At 42.7% G+C, this 23,598-nt stretch overlaps 2 protein-coding genes across 2 annotated transcripts; both read right to left on the reverse strand.

Annotated features, from left to right (window-relative positions):
- Positions 1-5,035: 5,035 nt before the first annotated feature.
- On the reverse strand, positions 5,036-14,311 carry LOC121644327 (GATOR complex protein DEPDC5-like). The gene is made up of 5 exons (XM_041992203.1): positions 14,204-14,311; positions 12,688-12,824; positions 12,516-12,612; positions 12,206-12,268; positions 5,036-5,140 (listed from the first exon to the last, which is right to left on the reverse strand). The coding sequence occupies exons 1-5, from the start codon at positions 14,303-14,305 to the stop codon at positions 5,036-5,038; spliced, it is 504 nt and encodes a 167-aa protein (XP_041848137.1). The 5' UTR covers positions 14,306-14,311.
- Positions 14,312-20,059: 5,748 nt separating this feature from the next.
- On the reverse strand, positions 20,060-21,897 carry LOC121643907 (zinc finger protein OZF-like). Its single transcript, XM_041991511.1, has 2 exons — positions 21,876-21,897; positions 20,060-21,564 (listed from the first exon to the last, which is right to left on the reverse strand). Exons 1-2 carry the CDS (start codon positions 21,883-21,885, stop codon positions 20,636-20,638), a joined length of 939 nt encoding a protein of 312 aa, XP_041847445.1. The 5' UTR covers positions 21,886-21,897; the 3' UTR covers positions 20,060-20,635.
- Between the last annotated feature and the right edge of the window lie 1,701 nt (positions 21,898-23,598).

The raw sequence follows: 23,598 nt of genomic DNA on the forward strand, positions 1-23,598 counted from the left end.
TCGGGATCTAAATCACCTGCGCCAACTTCCTCACTTGCCATCAGAGTCACCACAACGGTCGTAAGTCGGCTCGATCCAAACAGAACCGGACGAGTCCTGCTCGGATCAATTCTCTGCTTATCTGCTCAAGAATGGTTGGTTGTCTGACAGTGACCTTAGTAGTTCTACATCTTAGTTAAACTTCCAGTTTAAACAGATGAGATTCAGTTTTCCCTCTTTTCTTTTAAGATTTAGAGATCTTTTTCAGTCCTGAACCTTAGTTTAATTAACACCGCAGGTTAATTAACTTTTGTTCATTTCTTGCATACATGTCATTCATTCTGACACATTGAAATAAGATTTTGGTTTGAACACCATATTCTGCATTTACCAATGTTTGATTCATTTCTCCATGCGAAGTCCTTTGTAAATATTTCCTTTTCATTTATGCATTATTAGTTTAGTAATAAATATTCCATATTTATCCTAAACTGGTCTGGTTATTGTGAACTTCTCCTTTGAACCATGTTATGGGTCCCTTCGACGTAAGAATTCACGTTTATTAGCGTCCTGAGACTGATTGATTGATAACTGATTGATTTCTAGCTTGAATTAATTAATTTATTAAATTAATTAATTTAGTTCTCTAATGGTGTCCACACAGCCATTAGATTAGGAAAGCTATCTGTGTGGTGGTGCCCCACGAGGAAATAAATAAATAATTCCAAGAAATTATTAAGATTAATAACTTTATTAAACATCTTTAATGTTTAATGATGCTTAACGCTACACCTGTCATCTCAATGCACTTTAACAGACACAGTCCAATTTCATTGTAGGGTCTCTATTTTCTTTTTTAGACAGACATATGAGAAAAAAACAGGACTTAAACTCAGCTATAACCAATCACTGCAAAAGGGAAAATTACATCATGAACTGGGGAGAAGCCAAGGTCCTCCGCTCTGAGAGCAGCAACTTTCACCGCTGGATCAGGAAAGCCATCGAGATCAGGAAGAGGGCCCCCGAGGACCTCCAGTAGAGATGATGGATCATACATACACCATATCCCTGGGGCCTAATTTATCAAGCTTTCGTAGGAACAAAAACTGGCGTACGCTGAATATAGACAGCTTTTGAGATTTATGAAAACCAAACTTGGCGGGAAAATGTTCCTACCTTCACGGCAACGCTGACCCAGGTGTACGCACATAATCTAGCAAAACAGGAAACGGCAACATCAACGGCACAGAATAAAGTCAAATAAATGCTGTGAAATGTGAGACATTAGTGCACAATCCACTATTACCTTTCACACCACATGTTATTAAAGTTATGAAAGTTGTTTGCAGAAATGAATAAATAGGCACATTCGATAGTAATTCTCCTACGAGTGCACGCTCTGGGGGAAAAAAACAGGATGTTCAGGAAAAAGGGAGAGGATATTAATGAGAACCTCAACCACTAGAATATGTTCTGAAATATGTTCTCCATCAGGATCTCAGTCTCAGTCTCCTCAGGATCTCAGGGGAAAAAGAGGGAAGAAGGGGATTTTTCAGAATGTGAGACAGAGATCCTGAAGGACCATGTTGAACAATGTAAAAGGTTTTAATTGGTGGGCACGGTGTGGGCATTGCCAGTGGCAAAAAGGCATAATAGTAGCAGCAGGTGGCAGATTCTGTCAACGCCGTTTCAGAAGGCAAGACACACCAGAGGCTTCGGATGGTGCGGCTGGATATCTCAGTTGACAGGGCATCTGTCTCCTTTGTGGTAGCCCAAACTTCGAATCCCACAGGGGTGAATCGCTTTGGAGATAAGCGTCTGCTAAATGACACTACTGATGCCGGTTATTTAGTTCTTTGTTTTAATTTATATAATAAATATGTACAGATGCATCTGAGATTGTTAGTAGTTTATTTAGTGTTAAATAATATTACTTTCTAGTTGCTGGGTGCTCCAGCTGGGTGGGCAGTGCAGAGGGACACAATTACTATTAATGAGGTGGCCAAGGAGGAGCTGCACCCCCGTTCCCCAGGAGGCCCCCCAGGGCAAGACAGGCCAGAGGCAGCCGCCCCCCACGACCAGGCCACACAGCGACTGTAGCCAACGAGCTGCCACCGACCCCAGAAGACACCCACCCACCAGACACCCAAGGGGGAGGGAGAGGAGCGGAAGGAGAATAGCGGGAGAGCCCAGATCCACGGCGCACCACCCCCAGACCCACCCAGGCCCCCCCACAGGATCATGTCATCCCTCCCCACCCACCTACTCACCTATGATCTTACACACTCCCACTCATCCTAGCACATGCATACGCACACACACAAACATACCCCCACACCCACACAATCATCATCCAAAGCATAGACACACACAACATACAAGCATCCCTGTCTCACACCCCAGCACCTCCCCCTATAATCCCCCGAATCCCCCTCAGACCCCCTTCAAACCCCTACACCCCTCTTGCCCCCGGGCCATACCCTGGGTCCCAGGGCGTCAACCAGACACCAGGGCATGCCCCAATCCACACCATGGCAGCACATCCAGGCAGGCCCAGACCCCCGGCACACGGACCCCACCACCTCGGAGGGAGGAGGACCACCCCCAGGCACCAGAGCCCAGAACCCCCGCACAGTCCGCCCCGGAATAGCCCGGCCGCCCGGCCCAGGACCGACGTCCACCGACCCAGGCGCCACCAGTGGCCTCACCCCCCCGCACGAGGCAACTCCAACCGCTGGCCCCCACAGCCCCCGACAGGGCCAGACCCAGAACCACCCCCACCGCAGAGCAGCCCGGTCCCGCACCACGGGAAACCACAAAGAACCCGCAACCACCAGTCACTCCCGGCCATTTCTCAAACCCCCATAGCAACAAGGTCACAGTCCTCCACCTACACTAAGTGATGGAGCTAAGCACAGGGGACCAGAGGGAATGAAATTCAGCTAAATGGTTCTTCGAGGAGGCAGACATTGTCTCACTACTGATGTGGTCAACTAAGAGATTCCTAAACTGCTGAATACACAGATTATTTTTAGTTTTCCAGTTCAGAAGGATAGTTTTCTTTGCGATGCATAATGCTGTGCGTATCATGTGTGCAGAGTTAATTGCCATATTAATGTCACCCAAGTCACCTAGTAGACACAGTGCGGGGTTTGCAGGAATATTACATTTAAACCATGTTGACATGTCCACACATACCTGAAGCCAGAACCTGCGGACAGGTGTGCAGGACCACAAGGCATGGAGGTAGTTGCCTGGTGTGTTTTCATTGCAGTGTGGGCAGATGTTTGATTGTGACAGACCCATCCTGAACATCCTTTGTCCTGTATAATGAGTTCTATGCAGAATTTTGAATTGTATTAGTTGCATATTTGAATTCTTAGTCATTTTAAAGGTGTTTAAACATATCTGAGACCATTTATCTTTATTAAAGTTACTGGGTAAGTAAACCTCCCATTTTGAAGTTGGAAGACAGATTGAGTCTTCTAGTTTAGATAATAGTCTATATGTTTTTGATAATAGCTTTGGGGCATTGAGATTCATGAATTCTGCCACCCTAATAGGTAGCTGTAAGTTTAATTGATTAATGGTATATTTTTTACATATAATAGATTTAAGCTGGTGATATTCTAAAACATTTTTGCTACTGATTCCATATTGTGAAGTGAGAATATTAAATGATAAGAAGTTTCCATTTTCTATTATATGTTCTAACTGTTTTATTCCTTTATTTTTCCATTGAGTAAAATTGATAAGCTTTTTGTTTTGCAGGATATCAGGGTTGTTCCAGAGGGGTGTAAACTTACATGGAAAAAGTGAGGATTTGGTTATTTTTAGAAATTCCCACCAAGCCACTAAAGAGGAACTGATATTAAGCTTGCAGGCTTGCTGTCTTTCTGTCTCAGCAAGCAAGGTCATTAAGACAGAAAGACAGGCGACGACCTATTTAAAATTAAATGCAACGTTGCCGTTGATCGTGACATTTCATAAATATACTGGCATGTCCATAGTGGTGTTTGAAGGACGGAGATTTAACGTTTGTCGACCCTGACCACTGCTGGTTGGGACGTTGCGGGACGACAGAATGTTGCTCCATTCTCGTCTCTCCTGGACTGACGGAGCCCAATAAGCCTGCAAGCTGCTTTCACAGCGATGCGCTGTCACAGACATGATCTGGTGTGTCTGCAGCCCGGCGAGTTACTTACTAAAATGTTTCCAAACCAACGCAAAAGATCAAGCTGGTCCGTTATAGCCTACATGGTGTATGTAAGTCACTTGAGGTGCACATTAATCTGTGCAAACTTACACATATTTTTTTGTATTAGGAGTTACTACTAATGTGAAAAGTCTGCAACCAGCCCACAGTGGCAAACCGCTGAGACCGTTGAGGAAGCGGTAACTACCGCTACAGAAATGGCAAGTGCCTTTGCAGAAACGGTAACTGCTGTTGTAGCGAGAGTGGCTGGCCTGGATCTTAGCGTCTCTCTCTCTCTCTCTCTCTCTCCCCACCGCCATCCTCCCCTCACCCTCCCTCTGCTTGTAGCCGATGAGAACAACTGCACAAAACTGACATTACTCCATCTGCGATCGACTATTTTTGCCTCACGTCAGGTCCCCGATGTGTGGCACAAAAGTTTGAATTTCAGATCTGAATTTGAATTTCAGATCTGAATTTGTATTTCAGATCTGAATTTGAATGGAGAGAACTGAAACTGAACTATGAAAATGAATTAGGGAATGAATTTTTTCTAATACAACAGTTTAAACTTTACCAATATACACATTCAAAAAACAAAGATTCAATATCAAATATGGTTATTTGGATTCAGTTTTTTAAAGCAAATATTCAAACAGGCATATTCAGATTCAAATTGAATGATTCAAATTCAAATATAAAGAATTCAGATTTGCTCCCCAGTGGCACAAAGCTTATCCCATACTAAAACACTGAGAACAAGATGTCAGACTCTGTACATTGCATGTATTAAAAAACTGAATTAAAATAACCTAAAGACAATCTACTTACTTGCTGTCTGCGTATTTAAGCAGTGAAATGTTACCTGCTGTCTGTGCTGCTGACTGCAGCCTCTCCTGCAGGCGGAGCGGCTGACGTCGCTCCCAGCTGAACATTATCAGCAGCCTTTATGTTTTCTGCAGGCAGCTACACAGAAAAAATACTTCAGTTAACTCACTTCAAGGTTTTTCCAAAGGATGAAAAAAAAATTCATTGCCATCTGGTTTTATTTAGTCATGCACACAGTTTTAACACTGAAAATTCCAAACTGTTTGTGCCACTTTTTACCCACCTGGTTTTAATATATACCTGCACCTTTCTGAAATGCAGAAATGACTAAATGCACTTCAATCCTTAAAAGTATCCTTGAATTTTGGTTCCAGGAAGCAGAATCTCCAGTTATCAGACCTCTCTGTGGAACCAGTTCCCAGTTTGGCTTTATGTATCAGACCCCCTCTCTACCTTCAGACCATCCTTACAATCTCCTTCCAAATAAATCATATAGCAGGTCTGGCTTGGTGACCCTGATCCATCCTTTAGTCCTGCTGCTATAGGCAGAGGCTGCTGGGGGATGTCCCATGATGCACTGGGCTCCTCTCTGCTGGGGGACGTCCCATGATGCACTGGGCTCCTCTCTGCTGGGGGACGCTGGAGTCTATCCCAGCAATTAGCAGGTGAGAGGCAGGTACACCTAGACAGGTCACCAGTCCATCGCAGGACCAACACAGAGAGACAAAAAACTTATACTCACTACTAAAGAGAATTTAGAGTGACCTTAGCTTGGTCATTATTTTTATGGTTTATATAAACACCATTGGACTAATATGGATCTGTTTTCATTGGACTATAATTGGACGGCAGTATCTTGAACTGTCAGTAAAAGTGTACATTTTTACTTGTTTTTTTGTTGTGAATTGGTGCTGTATGAACAGAGGCAACAGTAGAGCGGAAAAACTCTTTCTAGAGAGCACACATCGTCACAGACCACATTTGAGCCAAATAATCTTTGACTGATGAGTTTTCTGCTGTCTTCATGAGCACTGGTTTTTATACTCAGGGTGAACATGCACCTTTTCTGTACCCAGGGGATTTATCTTCCCTTTTTTTCCACCCCTTCAGAGATTGTGGACTCCGTTGCACCCTTTAAGCTGAGGTCCGTCAAACCTAAAACAGATCCCTGTCTGAATGACACCACATGTGCCCTGAAGAGGCGCTGCAGACAGGCTGAATGGAAATGGAAGAAAGACAAGCTGCATGTGTCTTTCTGACTAGCAAAATGTTGTTAAAGAAGCCAAATGAAAATTCCTTTTAAAGGGCCCATATGATGGACAATTCACTTTCTAAAGGTTTTCTAACAGTCATATGTGTCCTCTTAGCCTGTGTTTGAGGCTCAAAAATGAGAAAATTGTGTAATCTCTCTCACTTGCTTGCTCCACTTTTTAGTGAATGTGTGCTTTAACAGGTGAGTCTGAGAGCTTTCCCTTTGTGACCTCACATAGGGAAATAACCAGTCACCATATTGTCATTATTTTTAGTTTGTGAGGGAGAGTTGAGAGCTTGTTGAGTTGATCCGCTCAAGGCGGAATGTTTGTCAGATATGGCAGGTAATTCCTCTACAGGGTACAGAGGTTGGCTCTGGGTCAAATAAACTTATTATTTGGATTCTGTGAAGATGTTTAAAGTCTAGAAGCAGGGACTATATATTGGCAAGATGGGTACCAGAGACTCCAAGTATCAACTCCCTCCTGAGGGGGAATTATTTTCATTATTTACATTTATTATATTACATTTATATTACATTTAAAGGACAGTTTAACTTAAAATAAAAAATAAAAATAAAAAAAAGGAAAAGAAAAGAAGCTGAACTGAGATCTAAAAAGACCATAAACGTGTCTTACTGGACTAGACTGGAAAGACACAGAGAAGCTCTGATTCTGCAGCAGACAGAACATGACTGCAGAAAACAGCCAGAGCCACTAGATAGTTTGATGGTTTTGTTTTGAGTAAATTATCCAGGTTCAGTCATTTCATTAAATATATGGTGTTGTAGATAAGTCTGCAGTTGGAAAACCATCCAGGTCTACTGACCAGAGACAGAACATCCATGTGGTGAGAAGGGTCATTGGGCATAAAATCAAAAGGCGGTTTGCCATCTGACTGATCCCCGGCAGAGCTGACTCGGAGATGGAGGCAGTCATGTGACCACGTGACACTGATGGTGAGACCGTTCTGATTTCACACCATAAATAACCAAAGCTTGATGCAAAACTCTGCTAACACGCTGAAGTTTAACAGGTCTACATTTTCAATGAAAAAAAGGTGCTAAAAGTAAACAAAAGAAAACTTCAGCTCTACATCAGACTAGAACAGCTGGAACAAAAGACCCACTTTGTTGCATAATCTGTAAGCATTTCATATTCCTTTGCTGACGACACACAATTATACTTATCTGTTTCTACTGACCACCTGAGTCCCGTAAATGATCTCATTCAGTGTATCAATAATGTTCGACACTGGATGACTGAAAACCTTTTACCACTAAATGATGATAAACTCTTTTAGTGACTGAGGCACCAGGTCCTTTCCTTTCTTTACGAATGTCTTTCTCTATAAACCCAGTGAGCATGTAAAAAGCCTAGGTGTGATTATGGATGCTGATCTCAACTTTCAGAAACATATTTCTTACATCTACAACACTGCTTTCTACCATCTTAGAAATATATTCAAAGTTGGTTAGATTATTGCGACACACTTTACCCCAGGTTAACAAAACAAGCATTTCATAAACTCCAACTTATTCAAAACGCTGCAGCCAGAGTTTTAACTAGAACAAGAACCATGTGAACACATGAATGAAATGAATGAAAAATACTTTATTAATCCCAAAGGGAAATTCAATAATGATGACCTCAATTTTAGCATCTCTTCATTGGCTTCCAGTGAAGCAAAGAATTGATTTTAAAATTGTACTTGTTATTAAAGCTTTGAATGGTACAGCTCCTCCTTACATCTCCGACATGCTCACTGAACACACACCAAGCAGATCCCTGAGATGACTGATTGAAGGCCTACGCTTCCCAAACACAGTTAGAAGCAGCTCGTGGTGCTTCCACTTACTACGGCACGACTTTGTGGAATTCCCTACCACATGAACTCAGGTCCGCTACAGCAGGATCTTCTTTTAAATGCAGACTCAAAACATTTCTATTCTCACAAGCTTTTTGTTTTTAACTGTAAATTTTCAGTTTTTCATTGTTTTAATCTGCAGCACTGCCGCTTTGTGTAGTTTTTATCTTGTGTTTTTAATCTTACTTGTACTGCTGTGCTATGTTGTTAAAGCCTTATGCCTGTCGTATGAAATGTGCTATATAAATCAAATTTACTTAACTTTCTGTTAATATGTTGTCCTTTGTGCTCTCTGATGATACAATACTTTATTTAATTTCACTCTGAAATCTTGATTTTATTGCTATTATTTAGAATAATTTGCAACTTGTTTTTATTATTGTGACGCCCGCCGGCTTATCAGCCAGCCAGGAGAGAGTTGCAGGACGTGCTGGAGACGCTGACAGTGGAGGATGCCCAGCACCCGCCTCCCCTGATCCCTGATTGGCCGCCTTACCACTCACTCCCCAAACAAGCTGTCCAATCCGGAGAAGAGGCCTCCTTTAAGACAGAGTCATCACCATCATTCGGGGCAGCTGTGGATTGTGGGACACATGCCTGCCAGTTTGAGAAAGATTGTGGATTGTGTGGTTTAAGAGACTTTTCTGTGCGAGTTAGCGATTTGGTTTAGTGATAAATACCTTTTTGTGTTCTGAGCTTTAGTACCGTCCCTGCCTGAAAGAAGGAGGTTCTTGTGTTTAGTTTATTAGGAGTTTGGTTTTGTTTTGATAGAAGTCCGCCTGAGAGCGTGTGTTTATTTTGTTTGTTAATTAGTCCGCCTGTGTGCGTGTAGCCCGTTTTGGGGACATTTTTGGTTTGTTTGTTTGTTTTGTTACTAAGTAGAGTTAAGACTAATGATATCGTGAAAGCCACGGTTCTGAAAGCGTATGCGCTAGTTCCGGAGGCATACCGACAGAAGTTTCGTGCCCACAAGAAGGAATCTTCTCAAACTTTTGTAGAATATGCGCGAGAGAAGAGCACGCTCTTCGATCGCTGGTGTGCGTCTTGTGATGTGACGACTTTTGAAAAGCTCAGAGAACTTATACTGGTTGAAGAGTTTAAGAACCGCTTACCAGAAGGGTTGGTGGTACACCTTAATGAGCACCGAGTGGATAACATAACTTCTGCGGCCACGTTAGCCGATGAATACGTGCTCACTCACAAAGTGGTGTTTTCGGCTCCAACCAAACCCACATTTAGACAAACCACTGAAACTGAGAAAGTGAGAAAACCGGACGACAGAAAATGCTTTTACTGTCAGAAGCCGGGTCATTTAATAGCCAACTGTCGACTGTTGGCTAAGAAAGAACAAAACCCCGTGGTACAGAAAGAAGTTGGTTTTATAAAACAAGCTGAATCAGTGGTGAAAAGGGGGAGTAACCACATAGATCCTTGTTTTAAGCCATTTATAATGGCCGGAAAAATATCACTGAATGGCAGGAGTGAGGAGGAGAAAGAAGTGCAGGTGTTGCGTGACACTGGAGCGTCACAAACCCTCATTTTGGCGAGTGCTTTGCCCTTTTCTGAAGCCTCATCCGAAGGCAATAGGGTGTTGCTGAGAGGTGTTGAAATGGGTAATGTTCCCCGCGAAGTGCACCGAGTACATTTAAAAACTGATTTAATCAGCGGTGTTTTCCCCATGGCAGTTTGTGCTGAACTTCCTATTGCTAACGTGATGGTGCTTTTAGGAAATGACATTGCAGGTGGACATGTGATGCCTTCCCTGGAAGTGATCAACAATTCGGTGGAGGTTCATGCCACAAAGGAGGAAGCGCCGACTGGAGTGACAACTCATGCACAAGCGAAAAGGCTGCGTAAGAAACGTCACGAAAATGATGACATTCATTTGGCTGACAGCTTTCTTGTTCCTACAGACACCAATGAAGTCACAGTAGAATCTGTAGAGGAGAGCCAGGCCTCCGAAGCTCGGAAAACCCTGGTCTCCCCTACTGTCCCTCTGTTTACGCCCGTTCGCGATCAGCTGATGACTGCGCAGGAGGAGGATCCCACACTGCGCTCGTACTACCAGGTGGTGAGTGCTGAGAGCGCTGAGGCGGAAACTATTCCCTTATATAGACATGAGAGAATAGGAAGGAGGTGGGGGCGCCCTGTTGTGCTTCCTGGTACTGAGTGGAACATCGCAACGGAACGGTTAAGTAGCACCTATAATATACTACCGACCCCCGATCGGAAACGGAGAAATAGAAGGTGTAAAATGTATGTTCCCCGTGTTCCGAACAACGTGATTGACCGACACTCAGGTACACATCCAGACGGTGTCGCGCAGGTGATTTTAGTACCTGATAAACCCCCTGTTGAGCTACCCATGCGAGTAGAGACCCTATTTAGCCCTCGTCTGCCAGGTCTGAGGAGGCTGAAGGTTTTGCCGGCTGCACCTCAGCATCCTTACAGACCACAGCAGGCTAACGTAGACTGTCTTGGTCCATCCTCTCCGTGTTGCCACTCAGGGGGGTTCGACCGCCACCGCTATTATTCCACCAGAGAGAAGAAAACATTGCAACATTTCAGGGTTTATGTGGGATCTTCTCCTGTGCCAGTCCGAGAGTTCGTTGATCGCTATTCGTTTTAAGTTGTTCTGTCGTGTGTGTGATGGAATCCCAGGACTGTGGCTCTGGGTGCTGACTGTACAGGAATACAGCGTTGAGGTTCATCCCCGCAGAGTGACGGGGAATCTCTTTGCTGATGCCCTCTCCAGGGTTTGGAGAAATGTGAAAAATATGTGTGCTTTAAACTTTGCATTGTGTGAAAAAAAAAAAAAAATGGTGTATGCAGGTGGTGAAGACTGACATGTCTAAGAAGCCATGTCTTAAGGGGGGGAGTGTGACGCCCGCCGGCTTATCAGCCAGCCAGGAGAGAGTTGCAGGACGTGCTGGAGACGCTGACAGTGGAGGATGCCCAGCACCCGCCTCCCCTGATCCCTGATTGGCCGCCTTACCACTCACTCCCCAAACAAGCTGTCCAATCCGGAGAAGAGGCCTCCTTTAAGACAGAGTCATCACCATCATTCGGGGCAGCTGTGGATTGTGGGACACATGCCTGCCAGTTTGAGAAAGATTGTGGATTGTGTGGTTTAAGAGACTTTTCTGTGCGAGTTAGCGATTTGGTTTAGTGATAAATACCTTTTTGTGTTCTGAGCTTTAGTACCGTCCCTGCCTGAAAGAAGGAGGTTTTTGTGTTTAGTTTATTAGGAGTTTGGTTTTGTTTTGATAGAAGTCCGCCTGAGAGCGTGTGTTTATTTTGTTTGTTAATTAGTCCGCCTGTGTGCGTGTAGCCCGTTTTGGGGACATTTTTGGTTTGTTTGTTTGTTTTGTTACTAAGTAGAGTTAAGACTAATTGTTAAATACCCGACAGGGACACTTTGAGTTGTTTATTTTGTATTATTTGCCGGTTAAGGGTTGTTTGTGTTTTGGAACCCATTTTTGTTAATAAACATTATTGTATTTCATTTACCCTTGGTCCGGCCATTCCTGTGTTACAGTCCTTTTGACCCCTGGACGTAAAGGGGGACGTAACAATTATTAACTTTAAATCTTTATTTAACTGTTTAATGCTGTTTCGCTCTTCTGTTTTTGATAAAGCAACATATTAGTAAAGTTGAGCTGAATTGAGTATCACTTCTAAATCTTTATGTTTTCCTCTTGTTTATTTGTATTTATGGATGCTTTGTTTTTATTGCTTTCATATTTTTATTCCCTTGTAGTTGGCTGTAAAATTGCCCAATTTTGAAGCTCTTGGTCTCTTATTATGTGCTTTGTAACTTAAACTTTACCTTAATTAAACTTGATTGCACTGAATGAGACCTGTGTTTTTACTGTGGATTTCTGAGTATTACTACCAGATAGGGGTGATCCTGGTACCAGTGTCTCTACTTACCAGTAAACACTTTAACTCAGAATACAAGATGAACCTGAAGACGTTGTTTGTTCTGCTGCCCATGCACATACAGTAATGCAGAGTTAGCAGGAGGAGACACGGCACATGACAATGCATACCAAAACAAAGAGCTTCAGCGATGCTGTTATTGACCTGAGAGTGATAGATGTAGGAGGATCGAGGGCTACGTATAAAATCCAAAATAAAGGCAGCATCCTGTCAGCATACAGGAGGAAAACAAACCCAGGATCAAACAACCAAAGCCCAGCAACAGGAGCAGAACAGATGCATGGAGGAAAAAAGGTTGATGGAAGAGAGAAGAGCTGAAGCCCCAACATCAGAACACCAGGGAAGAACAGCGACTTCAAAGTATATGATGCTGATAAAACAAATCCAGATGAGTCTGCACAAGCTAAAAGCCTGAAACAATAAACACCAATCAACAGTCAGAAAAACCACTCACCTTGCGCGGGCTGTCTACATATGGGGTCGCTGTGACAACACTTGAGAGGTCGCCCACAGCTGCAGATGGCTTTACCTGCTGCTGCTCCTCCAGAGACCTGATGGAAGGCACAGAGATCTCAGCGACGGCTGAGAAAAGATGGATGATGCTTATGCCCCAGAGGGAAACTCACTTCTGGTTCTGCTCCATCTCCAGCAGAGCTGATAAAGCTAATGTGCCTCTCTTTCCTTGAGGTGGCAGCACAGGCTCCGTGGGGTATGAAGGCAGAGGACTGGTGACCTGCAGTCCTTTCATTGGCGTTCCTTTCTGCTACATGCCAAACAAATGAGGTGTTTACCATGAGACGATGCTTCCCACATCCGTAAATGAATCTATGGCCTCAGATCTGAGGGTGGAGAACAAGCAGATTATTTTTTGAGACTTACCAGTGGTACAAATATACCAAGATACTGAAGCAAAAGCAGAAATAATCCAGTGTTAGACAGTTTACAGCAGCAACACCAGTGAACATAATCACAGAAACACATCGTCCACTTCATCAGCTCCACCTGTTCTACTTCCTGTTTACACTAATATCCAACCAGCCAATCAAACGGCAGCATGTAGCCATGTAGACGTGGTGAAGACGACCTGCTGAAGTTCAAACTGAGCAGCAGAATGAGGAAGAAAGAGGATTTCAGAGACTTTGAACGTGGCATGGTTGTTGGTCTGAGTGTTTACTGGGATTTCCACCCACAACCATCTCCAGGGTTTCCAGAGAATGGTCTGAAGAAGATAAAATATCCAGAGCAGCAGTTGTCTGGACCAGGATGCAGCAGAAGACCACACCGGGTGCCTCCTGCCAGCTAAGAACAGGAAACTGAGGCTACAATTCACACACACTCACCAACACTGGACAATAGAAGATGGAGAAATGTTGCTGGTCTGATGAGTCTCCATTTCAGCTCCACATTCAGATGCTAGGCTCAGAATCTGCTGGAAACATCATGAAAACATGGATCCATCCTTCCTTGGATCAACACTTCAGGCTGCTGCTGGTGTAATGTTGGGGGGAGATTTTCTTGGCCCACTTTGGGTCCCTTAGTACCAACGTGGCCTGGTTTAACCAGCACAGCCTACCTGAGTATTGTTACTGACCATGTCCATCCCTTTATGACCACAGTGGAGCATCTTCTGATGCTACTTCCAGCAGGATAATGCACCATGTCACAAAGCTCAGATCATCTCCACCTGCTTTCTAGAATATGACGATGAGTTCACTGGACTCCAACGTTCTCCACGGCCACCAAGTCTCAGTCCAGTAGAGCAGCTTTGGGATGTGGTGGAACGGGAGATTCTCATCATGGATGCAGCCGACAAACCTGCAGCAACTGTGTGATGCTGTCATGTCAATGTGGAGAAAACCTCTGAGGAAGGTTTCCACCACCTGCTTCATCTATCACACCAGGATTAACCCTTTAAAGCCCTGGTGGACATTATTATTGTATCCACCAGGGGACAAAAGACAAGCATCTGATTGTCTACAACAGGGTTTTAATCAAAAGTTTTACTATAATAAAAGGAAAAATGTCTCAAAAACTGTATGGTTCTAGAAGGTGGACCTGATAAAGTGGACGGGTAGTGTATGATGCCTGATGTCATCTTTTAGTTTTTTCCAGGTATTATAGATTGTAAAGAGGATTTCTCACCCTGATGATCCTGTCAGAGCTGTGGCGTCGACGGATACGGTTCAGACCCTCCAGGAAGCGTATGAAGCCATCCAGTAAAACCCAATCCCCACTGCCACCCATGCCAGCACCCCCTCCCTCACCATATATCTCCCAGTGTCCCTCCCCGTTTGCCACCCGGCAAGCCCCTCCAGCTGGCAGAAGGAGGAAGCGAGTTCTCCAGAACTTCAGTAAGTCTATGAGGCTGGGTGGTAGAGAACAGTAAAAACCAGATAAGTTTACATGAGTACAGGTGTATTCTCTATAGACATGGCTGCTTTGTACCTGAAGTCCTCAGATCCAGCAGAGCAGATGTACTGGTCCAGGTAGTTCCACTTATATTCCTCCAGTCTCTCATGTCCAAACTCCACCCAGCAGGACACAAACTGAGCATCAAAGTGAGGAGGACAGAGGCTGTAGCCGTACTAGATCTGAGCAGACTCGTACGGATACCTGGAACACAAACATGACAAGACACTCAGGTTTGCACAGATCCAGGTCCAGGTATGTGCAGATCCAGGACCAGGTATGCACAGATCCAGGTCCAGGTATGCACAGATCCAGGTCCAGGTATGTGCAGATCCAGGACCAGGTATGCGCAGTACTGTGCAAAGTACTGAGACATCACTTATTTCTTTATAATTGGTTTTTAATCCATTATGACTATTTTTATCAGTGTTGCTATTATATTATATATATTCATTTATTATTTTTGTATTTTGTATTTTTTGTCTTTTTATAAATATAACACCCTACTCAATAGTAAATGTTTTTAAATGTGCTATATGAATAAATTTATATTTACTTGACTAATGTTGAGGTCCAGAATCTGGGGAGGATTGTTTTACATAGTTTTCTTTTAGACTTACCATTTTTTTCTTCTCCTATTCAGTTTCCTAATTTAATTTAATTTAATTTAATATTTTTATTTATTATTATCTGAATTACATTTAAAGTGAATTAAGTTCATTTTAGCATAACTGAACTTCATTTGCATTTTAGTGTATATTATATAAATACTTTAATTAAAATTTAATGTTAATTTAAGTGATTTTTTAGCTATTTTAATATCATTCATTCACATTTTTATTCAGTTACTGTCACACCATGCTGAAACATACCAACTGCTGGGAAAATAACATCTCTTATCATTTTTTCATCATGTCTGTGAAACTATTTCATCTTTGTTACCTCACAGCAGGACACAAAGACGTGTCATTTTTTCCCCATATTTTTATGTCAAAGTGCTAAAAGACACAATGAAACCTGCTTATCTGACAATGCGACACCAAACCGCTTCATCCACTCGCTGCAGGCCAGTTGGTTCCTTCCACGTGGGAGCTGAGCCGGATGCAGCTGACGAAGCTGCACTTCCGAGTGCGTAGACGCTGGAATGGGACACAGCTGTTGTCTTCTGTTGCCGAATGTTGTGTGTTTTCTTTATGTGCAGTGTCTTATTTTGATCGATGTCAGTGATTGTTTTTAGTTAACTTTATCTTTGGTTTTCTATTTTGGTAGCACCGTGTACAGTGAACAGATGCAACGTCTCTACAAAAAGATCAACTTTCCCAACAGAAATCCTAGATATCTGTGTGCACAGATCACATTCTGTGATCACGCGATCACATTTAGAAATTGAGTATCAGTGTTGATTGAGAGTCGGATATCAGGAGAGCTTACTTTGGCAGGTATCGAGTAACGGTGATGATCTTGTCTTTGAGGCAGACTTTGTGGAAGGTCCGGCCCATGCTGAGCCAGAACGCGGTCTCCTCTTCTTCAACTTAGGGACACCAGACCTGACCCGACATCAGGGAACAAGGTGAGTTAGCCCTCATGAGTCATCAAAGACATTTTTGGCAAATTCCTCGTCTTCATTTGGCCGCCACGTCGACTGTGTTTTTATGTGGCAGGAAAGTCTCGTTCCTCACACACAATTCAACTTCAAACTGCAGCCCTGACCAAAACTACCAAACACTGAGAGATTTCCAGCATTTTTACCCTTTAAATGCAGGCTTGATGACTTGATATCCCTGATATTTTTGACAATTTTTGGATGGATCAACAATTAGCCTAAATATTGACTTTGAAGGATTTTTGGTTTTAAGTAGAATCAAATTTTCAAATTTAAAAATGTCCCATTGACTCCCATTAAATCACATTTCTAAACTCATATCGATTGCATAATATAATCTAGCATCTTGTGATGTTAGGGTTTCATTTTAGTCAAATTCATGATTTTTACTGTTCTCCACTACAAAAACCAGCCATTTCCACATTATAGGCCTTTGCATAAAATGCTTGTTATTTCATTAGATTTTGTTATTGATCTTAGATGCTTATACTGTCATACACTAATATACTAATACTACATACTAATCTGTAGAATTTTTATAGCAGTTTTTTAGAAAACATTTTCTCCTTCATGATCAAGAGGGTAGTAGATAAACTGCACCGTGTGGATTAATAAGAAAGGCGGTAATGGTGCTTCCGGTCTAAATATCTTGTTGGAGAACACAGAAAATTCAAACCACACAAACTGGATGCTTTTCTCTATCATACATATCACCCTGAAAGCTTCATGAAGTTCCTCAACTTCTGAAAGAAACATTTTGTTCTGAGGGGAAACTGATCTTACTGGACCCTCGTGTTATTGTGGCTATATTAACTGGGCCGGTACTGGTTCGGAGGAACACTTAACACCATATAAAGATGTAAATAGTTTTCACACCCCTGTTATAATCCCAGCTGGTTTTTGTTATGTTAAAAATGAAAATACCATTACTCATTTTTCCAACCTTTAATGTGACTTATAACCTGAACAATTCACCTGAAAAAAAAAAAAACATCTGTTCAGGGGAAAAATTTTTTTAAAAGTACAATAAGCTGGCTGGATAAGTGTGGACACTCTGATACGTGTCTTCTAGTTTTTACACCTGCCATCAGTTAGAAAGTCCGGTTAACTCCAAATAAAATTCAGCTGTTCTTATAGGGTTTTCCTGACATCTCCTCAGTTTCCTGCTACAGCACTTTTATTATTATTATTATACCCTAAAAAGAGGGTTTAATGTGGTTTAATGGGACATTTTATCCTTAAATTTAGTAACATCAACTAATCATACTGTCATTTAAAGGGATAAAATCCTTTCATTGTCAAGGCAAGAGGACTTCATTTATGAAGCAGATTAAAATCAAGAAACTGTAGGCCAGAGTGCTGCACAATTAAAAACACACAAAACAACATAAAACATACAAACACAAGTGTCCACCTGGATTCAGCTAAGCTAACAGGTTGGAGCCTCCTATTGGACAGTTACTGGATGGGTGATCATCTTTCAGCAATGAGCAGCTTCTCATTTCTTAAACAACTATGTGGAAAAACACGTCCATGGTCGCAGAAACGATGTCAGGACACAGACACCGGAAGTTGCGCATTCTTGCATAATGATTGTTTTGAGTAGTTGGTGGACGAGCAGCTAAACAGTGCTAACGTTACCTTAAAAAAGTAATTAATTATAGCCACTAGTTTAAAAAATAACTGTGAAAGTAACAGAGGTACAGCTTTATAAAAGTAAAAATTACAAATAACTTCTCCATTACTTTTTTTAAAATGTTCAAGTATTTCCTTTTAACAGGATTTCAAATCCATCTGCATGTTCCTTTATTCACAATAAAACCGAATATTAGATCTGACTGATGACTGAAATGGAAACCTGGTGGAATAAATGACTAACAGAAAAATCATGGACACTGATCTCAGGCTGCTGCAGGTCGCGTCTCCGCCTCCTCCTCAGGAGGAGCTTCACCTGATTCTACCTGCTTCCAGCCACTATGAAGAAAACCTTGTTTCTGGTCACGATGAACATTTCTCACAACAATTTTGTCTCTTATCTCTGACGGAAAAATTATCAAAACTCTTGCTCTGTTTTTCTCTGGACTCGCCGTTGCTGCGTCTCCTGGTTGTTTGTGTGTGTGGCTGCACACACTGACTGGGTCCGCTCCTTTACCGTCAGCCGGGCGGTGACCCAGGGAAGAAGTGGGTCCGCTTCTTTACCGTCAGCTGGGCGGTGACCCAGGGAAAAAGTGGGTCCGCTTCTTTACCGTCAGCCGGGCGGTGACCCAGGGAAGAAGTGGGTCCGCTCCTTTACCGTCAGCCGGGCGGTGACCCGGGAAGAAATGAGTCTGCTTCTTTACCATCAGCCGAGCGGTGACTCGGGAAGAAGTGGGTCCGCTTCTTTACCATCAGCCGAGCGGTGACCCGGGAAGAAATGAGTCCGCTTCTTAACCATCAGCCGGGCGGTGACTCGGGAAGAAGTGGGTCCGCTTCTTTACCATCAGCCGGGTGGTGACCCGGGAAGAAGTGGGTCCGCTCCTCTACCGTCAGCCGGGCGGTGACCCAGGGAAGAAGTGGATCCGCTTCTTTACCATCAGCCGGGTGGTGACCCGGGAAGATGTGGGTCCGCTCCTTTACCGTCAGCCGGGCGGTGACCCAGGGAAGAAGTCGATCCGCTTCTTTACCATCAGCCAGGTGGTGACCCAGGGAAGAAGTGGATCCGCTCCTTTACCGTCAGCCGGGCGGTGACCCAGGGAAGAAGTGGGTCGGCTCCTTTACGGTCAGCCGGGCGGTGACCCAGGGAAGAAGAGGGTCCGCTCCTTTACCGTCAGCTGGGCGGTGACCCAGGGAAGAAGTGGGTCCGCTTCTTTACCGTCAGCCGGGCGGTGACCCAGGGAAGAAGTGGGTCCGCTCCTTTACCGTCAGCCGGGCGGTGACCCGGGAAGAAATGAGTCCGCTTCTTTACCATCAGCCGGGCGGTGACTCGGGAAGAAGTGGGTCCGCTTCTTTACCATCAGCCGGGTGGTGACCCGGGAAGATGTGGGTCCGCTCCTTTACCGTCAGCCGGGCGGTGACCCAGGGAAGAAGTGGATCCGCTTCTTTACCATCAGCCGGGCGGTGACCCAGGGAAGAAGTGGATCCGCTTCTTTACCATCAGCCGGGTGGTGACCCGGGAAGATGTGGGTCCGCTCCTTTACCGTCAGCCGGGCGGTGACCCAGGGAAGAAGTGGATCCGCTTCTTTACCATCAGCCAGGTGGTGACCCGGGAAGAAGTGGGTCCGCTCCTTCACCGTCAGCCGGCTTATCGCTCGGTTTAAATGGAGCGAAAACTCAGCGATAAAAGGTGTGGACCCACTTCTCTTGCACCCGGTCACAGCACAACATGGCAACTCTTCTAGTATATTCTCCAGTTTCATTCGTATCATTCCGCCGCCTCTCCACTGTAGCAGCTGCACAATATAGTCCCAACAAACGTGGAACTTATGTTCACCCAAAACAAAATTAATCTAATCTTACAGTAATGTGCTGTCAGTTACGTTTTATCCTCAGTAATGGGAACGGCATTGTAACGGTGGAAGGAGTAATTTGATTACCTGCTACTGAAAAAAGTAGCGGCCATTACTGCTAACATTAAGCATTAGCATTATGTCAGCAATTTGGCATCATTACTTGTTTTAAAATCCCACTAGTAAAACAGCGACATGCCTCATATGCAAGGTTGAAGTTTCCAGAGGCGACACGAATGCTGCCAGACTAACAATCAGCAACCGTATAAAACTTCTGGGTTGTCATCATGTTAAAAGCATGAGGAGTTTGTTGCATTAAAGAAAAAGCACAATGAACTACATCAACAACAAAAACTGGCAAATACTTCAAAAGACGCAAACAAAAAAATGGCAAAAGAAAGTCAGAAAGCCATAATAACAGACATAGTTGTAGAATTTATTGTCCTGAATGAGCTGCTTTGCAGGTGACAAATTCTGAAACAGTTTCTCTTAAAACTTTTTTAAACATCACTCTTCCAATGAACAAACAATAGATAAGACATAGCTTAACTGACTAAATCATTTTCTGTCTTTCAGAAAACGCTACACAAATAAGATACTGATATAAAGTTTAATTACAAAATATTTTAGTTAAACAAACAGGGATAAAAATAAAAGGCAGTAGTCTGATAAAAACTAAAACACCACAAGACAATTATGACACTACTTCTTATAAAACACAATGCTGACAGCTTTTTTTTCACTATTTTCACTCACTTTTGCTTTTGTTCAACACTCACAGCTAATTTTGACACTTATTTGCTACTATGCACTTCTTATTCTGTGTTTTCTGCATGCTTTAAGACCATACAGATATTTAAACTTCAACCAAAATTCACAATCAAGTCAGTTTCTCTCCTGTGTGGACTCTCATGTGAGTTTTAAGATTACGATGCTGTGTAAACCTTTTCCTACAAACATCACAAGCAAATGGTTTCTCTCCTGTGTGGACTCTCATGTGTCTTTTAAGATTACAATGCATTGTAAACGTTTCACCACAAACATCGCAAGCAAATGGTTTCTCTCTTGTGTGGACTCTCATGTGAGTTTAAGTGTATCATGCCGTGTAAACCTTTTCCCACAAACATCACAAGCAAATGGTTTATCTCCTGTGTGGACTCTCATGTGAGTTTTAAGATTAAAATGCTGTGTAAACCTTTTCCTACAAACATCACAAGCAAATGGTTTCTCTCCTGTGTGGACTCTCATGTGTCTTTTAAGAATACAATGCTTTGTAAACCTTTTCCCACAAACATCACAAGCAAATGACTTCTCTCCTGTGTGGACCCTCACGTGTGGATCTATGTTTTGGTTCACTTTCAAAGACTTTTTTTTAACCAAACACCTGGATGACCTGTTTCTTGGATGGCTTCTCATGTGTCTCTGCAGAGACCGCTTAGACAGAAATTCTTCTGAACATTCAAAACAGCTAAAGACGATTTTTACAGTGTCACATGTTGTATGATTATTTTCACCCGACACCGGTGCCCCGCTCTGCTTACAATCATTGTCACTGTCTTCAGTTTCAGCTCCAGAATGTGACAAAGGTTTCTGCCATTCCTCATGACTGAAATCTTCATCATCACTGACTTCAGTCTCAGATGATTCAGAGGTCTTCTCAGTAGTATCTGGACGTGGTTTTCTAGCTTGTTGTGTTTCATCTGTATTTACATTTGATTCTAACTGAATCTGTTGAACTGAGCAGCTTGTTGGACAATCTGCCACGATGTCTTGATCAGTTTGCCTCTGAAGTTGTGGGGACTGATCATCATCTTCATTCTTAACATCAAGCATGTTCAGTTGGTTGATGGTTTGTTCCTCCAGTCCATCATCCGGCTCTGTCTTCTTAATGGTCCAGAGTTCTTCTTCTTCTTCTTTAATATGGTGGCGTTCTGGGTCATTTTGATCCTGACTGGAACTGCACTCATGGCGAATTTCTTCTTTAATCCCCAAGACATGACGATCGTCTGTAGGGAACATAGCATTTATTTTTATTATTATTTTTAGATATTCCAGAAAATATCAGATTTTAGAGGGTTGATTTAAAGAAAGCTTTTATCAAACTTAGTCAAATAAGTACTTTTAAAACGTTAGTACACCTTTTTTAATATCATACTATTAAACCTTAGGGCACAACTAAAATCACTGCTAAAGGACACAGTCAGAAAATATGTTTAAAATATTTTTTATCTCTCGATGGGGGGGTCTTATGTTTTTTATCTTCAATTTAATTTAGTTCAGTTTCACGCACACTTAAAGAAAATGATCATGTTACAACCTGATATCATATTTCACCATAGAAGTTTGTCATTTGAATTATTTGAAACTAAAACCAAAAAATCTTGCCAAACAGATGCTAATTTTTACAGTTACTAGCTTTAAATTATTTCAGTCAAATATAATTTAGCAAGCTAAGCTAAAACACTAACAGAACACTTAGCGTAGCTCCTCAAACGCACAGCTAGTCAGATGCTAGCAAGCTACCAAACATTTAACTTAAACTAACAGACTTAACATGAAACGTGAAAAGACACAAACCTAATCTGTACAAGTGAACTCTGGTGTTGAAAACTGCATCCAGGATTTTGTAGCTTTTCTTGTTGTCTTTTAAGTTAGACATTTTCCTCTCGTGAACAGCCTTTCAAAATGTCCAGACTATACAAAATCTTCATAGACACGTTTTGAGAAGTGAAAATTGGTTTAAAACTGTCTGGTCTAAGTTCTAACTAACTGCTGCTGTTGCTAGGTTACCACTCTACTTTCAGTTACCAAGCTAGCCTAAGGTTTTTTTGTTTTTTTACAAATATCATTCAAAGTCTGACAGATTTGTTTTTGGGGGCATATCCACTCAAAGTTTGGCAGCAGTGAACTTTCAGCCACACCTGATTCTTCAATTTACTTTTGCTTCTTATAAAAACTATTAAACTTTATCTATTGTTCCTAATTAACCAACACAACTGTTTCCAACTCTTCTGAATCCAACTTACAAACCTGCACTTTGTTTGCCCTGTGGCGAAGGCTACTGGTGGAGGATCCTCTGTGGCCTCTTTTGTCCCAGAAATAATTTTGCACAAGATTTGCACACATTTTGCACAGGTGAAACCCCAATTCAACCAACACTGTTCCAGGTTACGCTCCTTTTTCTTATGCAGGACACATGCCGGCTCAATAGAGAGGAAGGTCACACACTCTAGGAGTTGGGTGAAAACCCAAACCAGGAAACGCTCCCTACTGTACAGATCTCTGACTGTGACATCTCTCCCCCTTTAACTTTACATGCACAAATAACAAATACCTTTTCCCTTACTCTGTTAGAGAAAAAAACCCCAAACTAAAACAACTCAGGCACTTAATAACAGTTTCTACTATTAAATTAATAACCAGCAGAAAAACACATTCTCAAAATCTTTTTACAAAAAAATGAACACTTCTAACACTGCCACTTCCAACAACATCGTGGCCTAACTTCTCTAACAATCACAAATTTCGTGGCGGTTGGGCATGGCCACAGGTGGGGCCTGGGCCAGGTGGGCGTACTGTTCTGTGGGTTGGTGGGGGTTCTGGGCTCTGATGCCTAGGGGTGGCCTCCTCTCTTGGGGGTGGATTGGTGCGGGGGAAACTGGGCCTGTCTGGGGCAGGTTCTGGGTCTGGATCCGGACCGCGGTCCGCCTGTTAGTGACCTCTGATGCAAACCAAAGTACTTGAACAGGTCTTACACACTGGCTGTAATGAGCCTGTATTTATTTTGTATTATTGTACTTTTTTTTTCTTTTTTGATTTTTCAACTTCTGTCTGTTCTTCTGTTATCAATGTTATGCTGCTATATTATTATTATTGTTATTATTTTTTATTATTTTTATTACTCTTATTCTGGATGGATGTCCCAAATGTTCTGGGGTGGGGGCTGTTATTAGAAAATTCTGATATGAGCACTGTCCTATGGACCCTTTTCCTTTGCCCCATTGTGTATATATACATACCCTGTACACTAGTGCTCAATA

This window comes from Melanotaenia boesemani, chromosome 8 (genome assembly GCF_017639745.1).
Source record: "Melanotaenia boesemani isolate fMelBoe1 chromosome 8, fMelBoe1.pri, whole genome shotgun sequence".
Classification (NCBI taxonomy): domain Eukaryota; kingdom Metazoa; phylum Chordata; class Actinopteri; order Atheriniformes; family Melanotaeniidae; genus Melanotaenia; species Melanotaenia boesemani.

Bases quoted from the DNA above. Each gene is read 5' to 3' on its own strand.
- LOC121644327 (XM_041992203.1), bottom strand. From the start codon at position 14,305: ATGGGTGGCAGTGGGGATTGGGTTTTACTGGATGGCTTCATACGCTTC. The intron at 12,825-14,203 runs GTGAGAAATCCT...TTTGGCATGTAG, and splicing joins GCTCTGACAGGATCATCAGG to CAGAAAGGAACGCCAATGAA. The intron at 12,269-12,515 runs GTGAGTGGTTTT...GTATGCTGACAG, and splicing joins ATGTAGACAGCCCGCGCAAG to GATGCTGCCTTTATTTTGGA.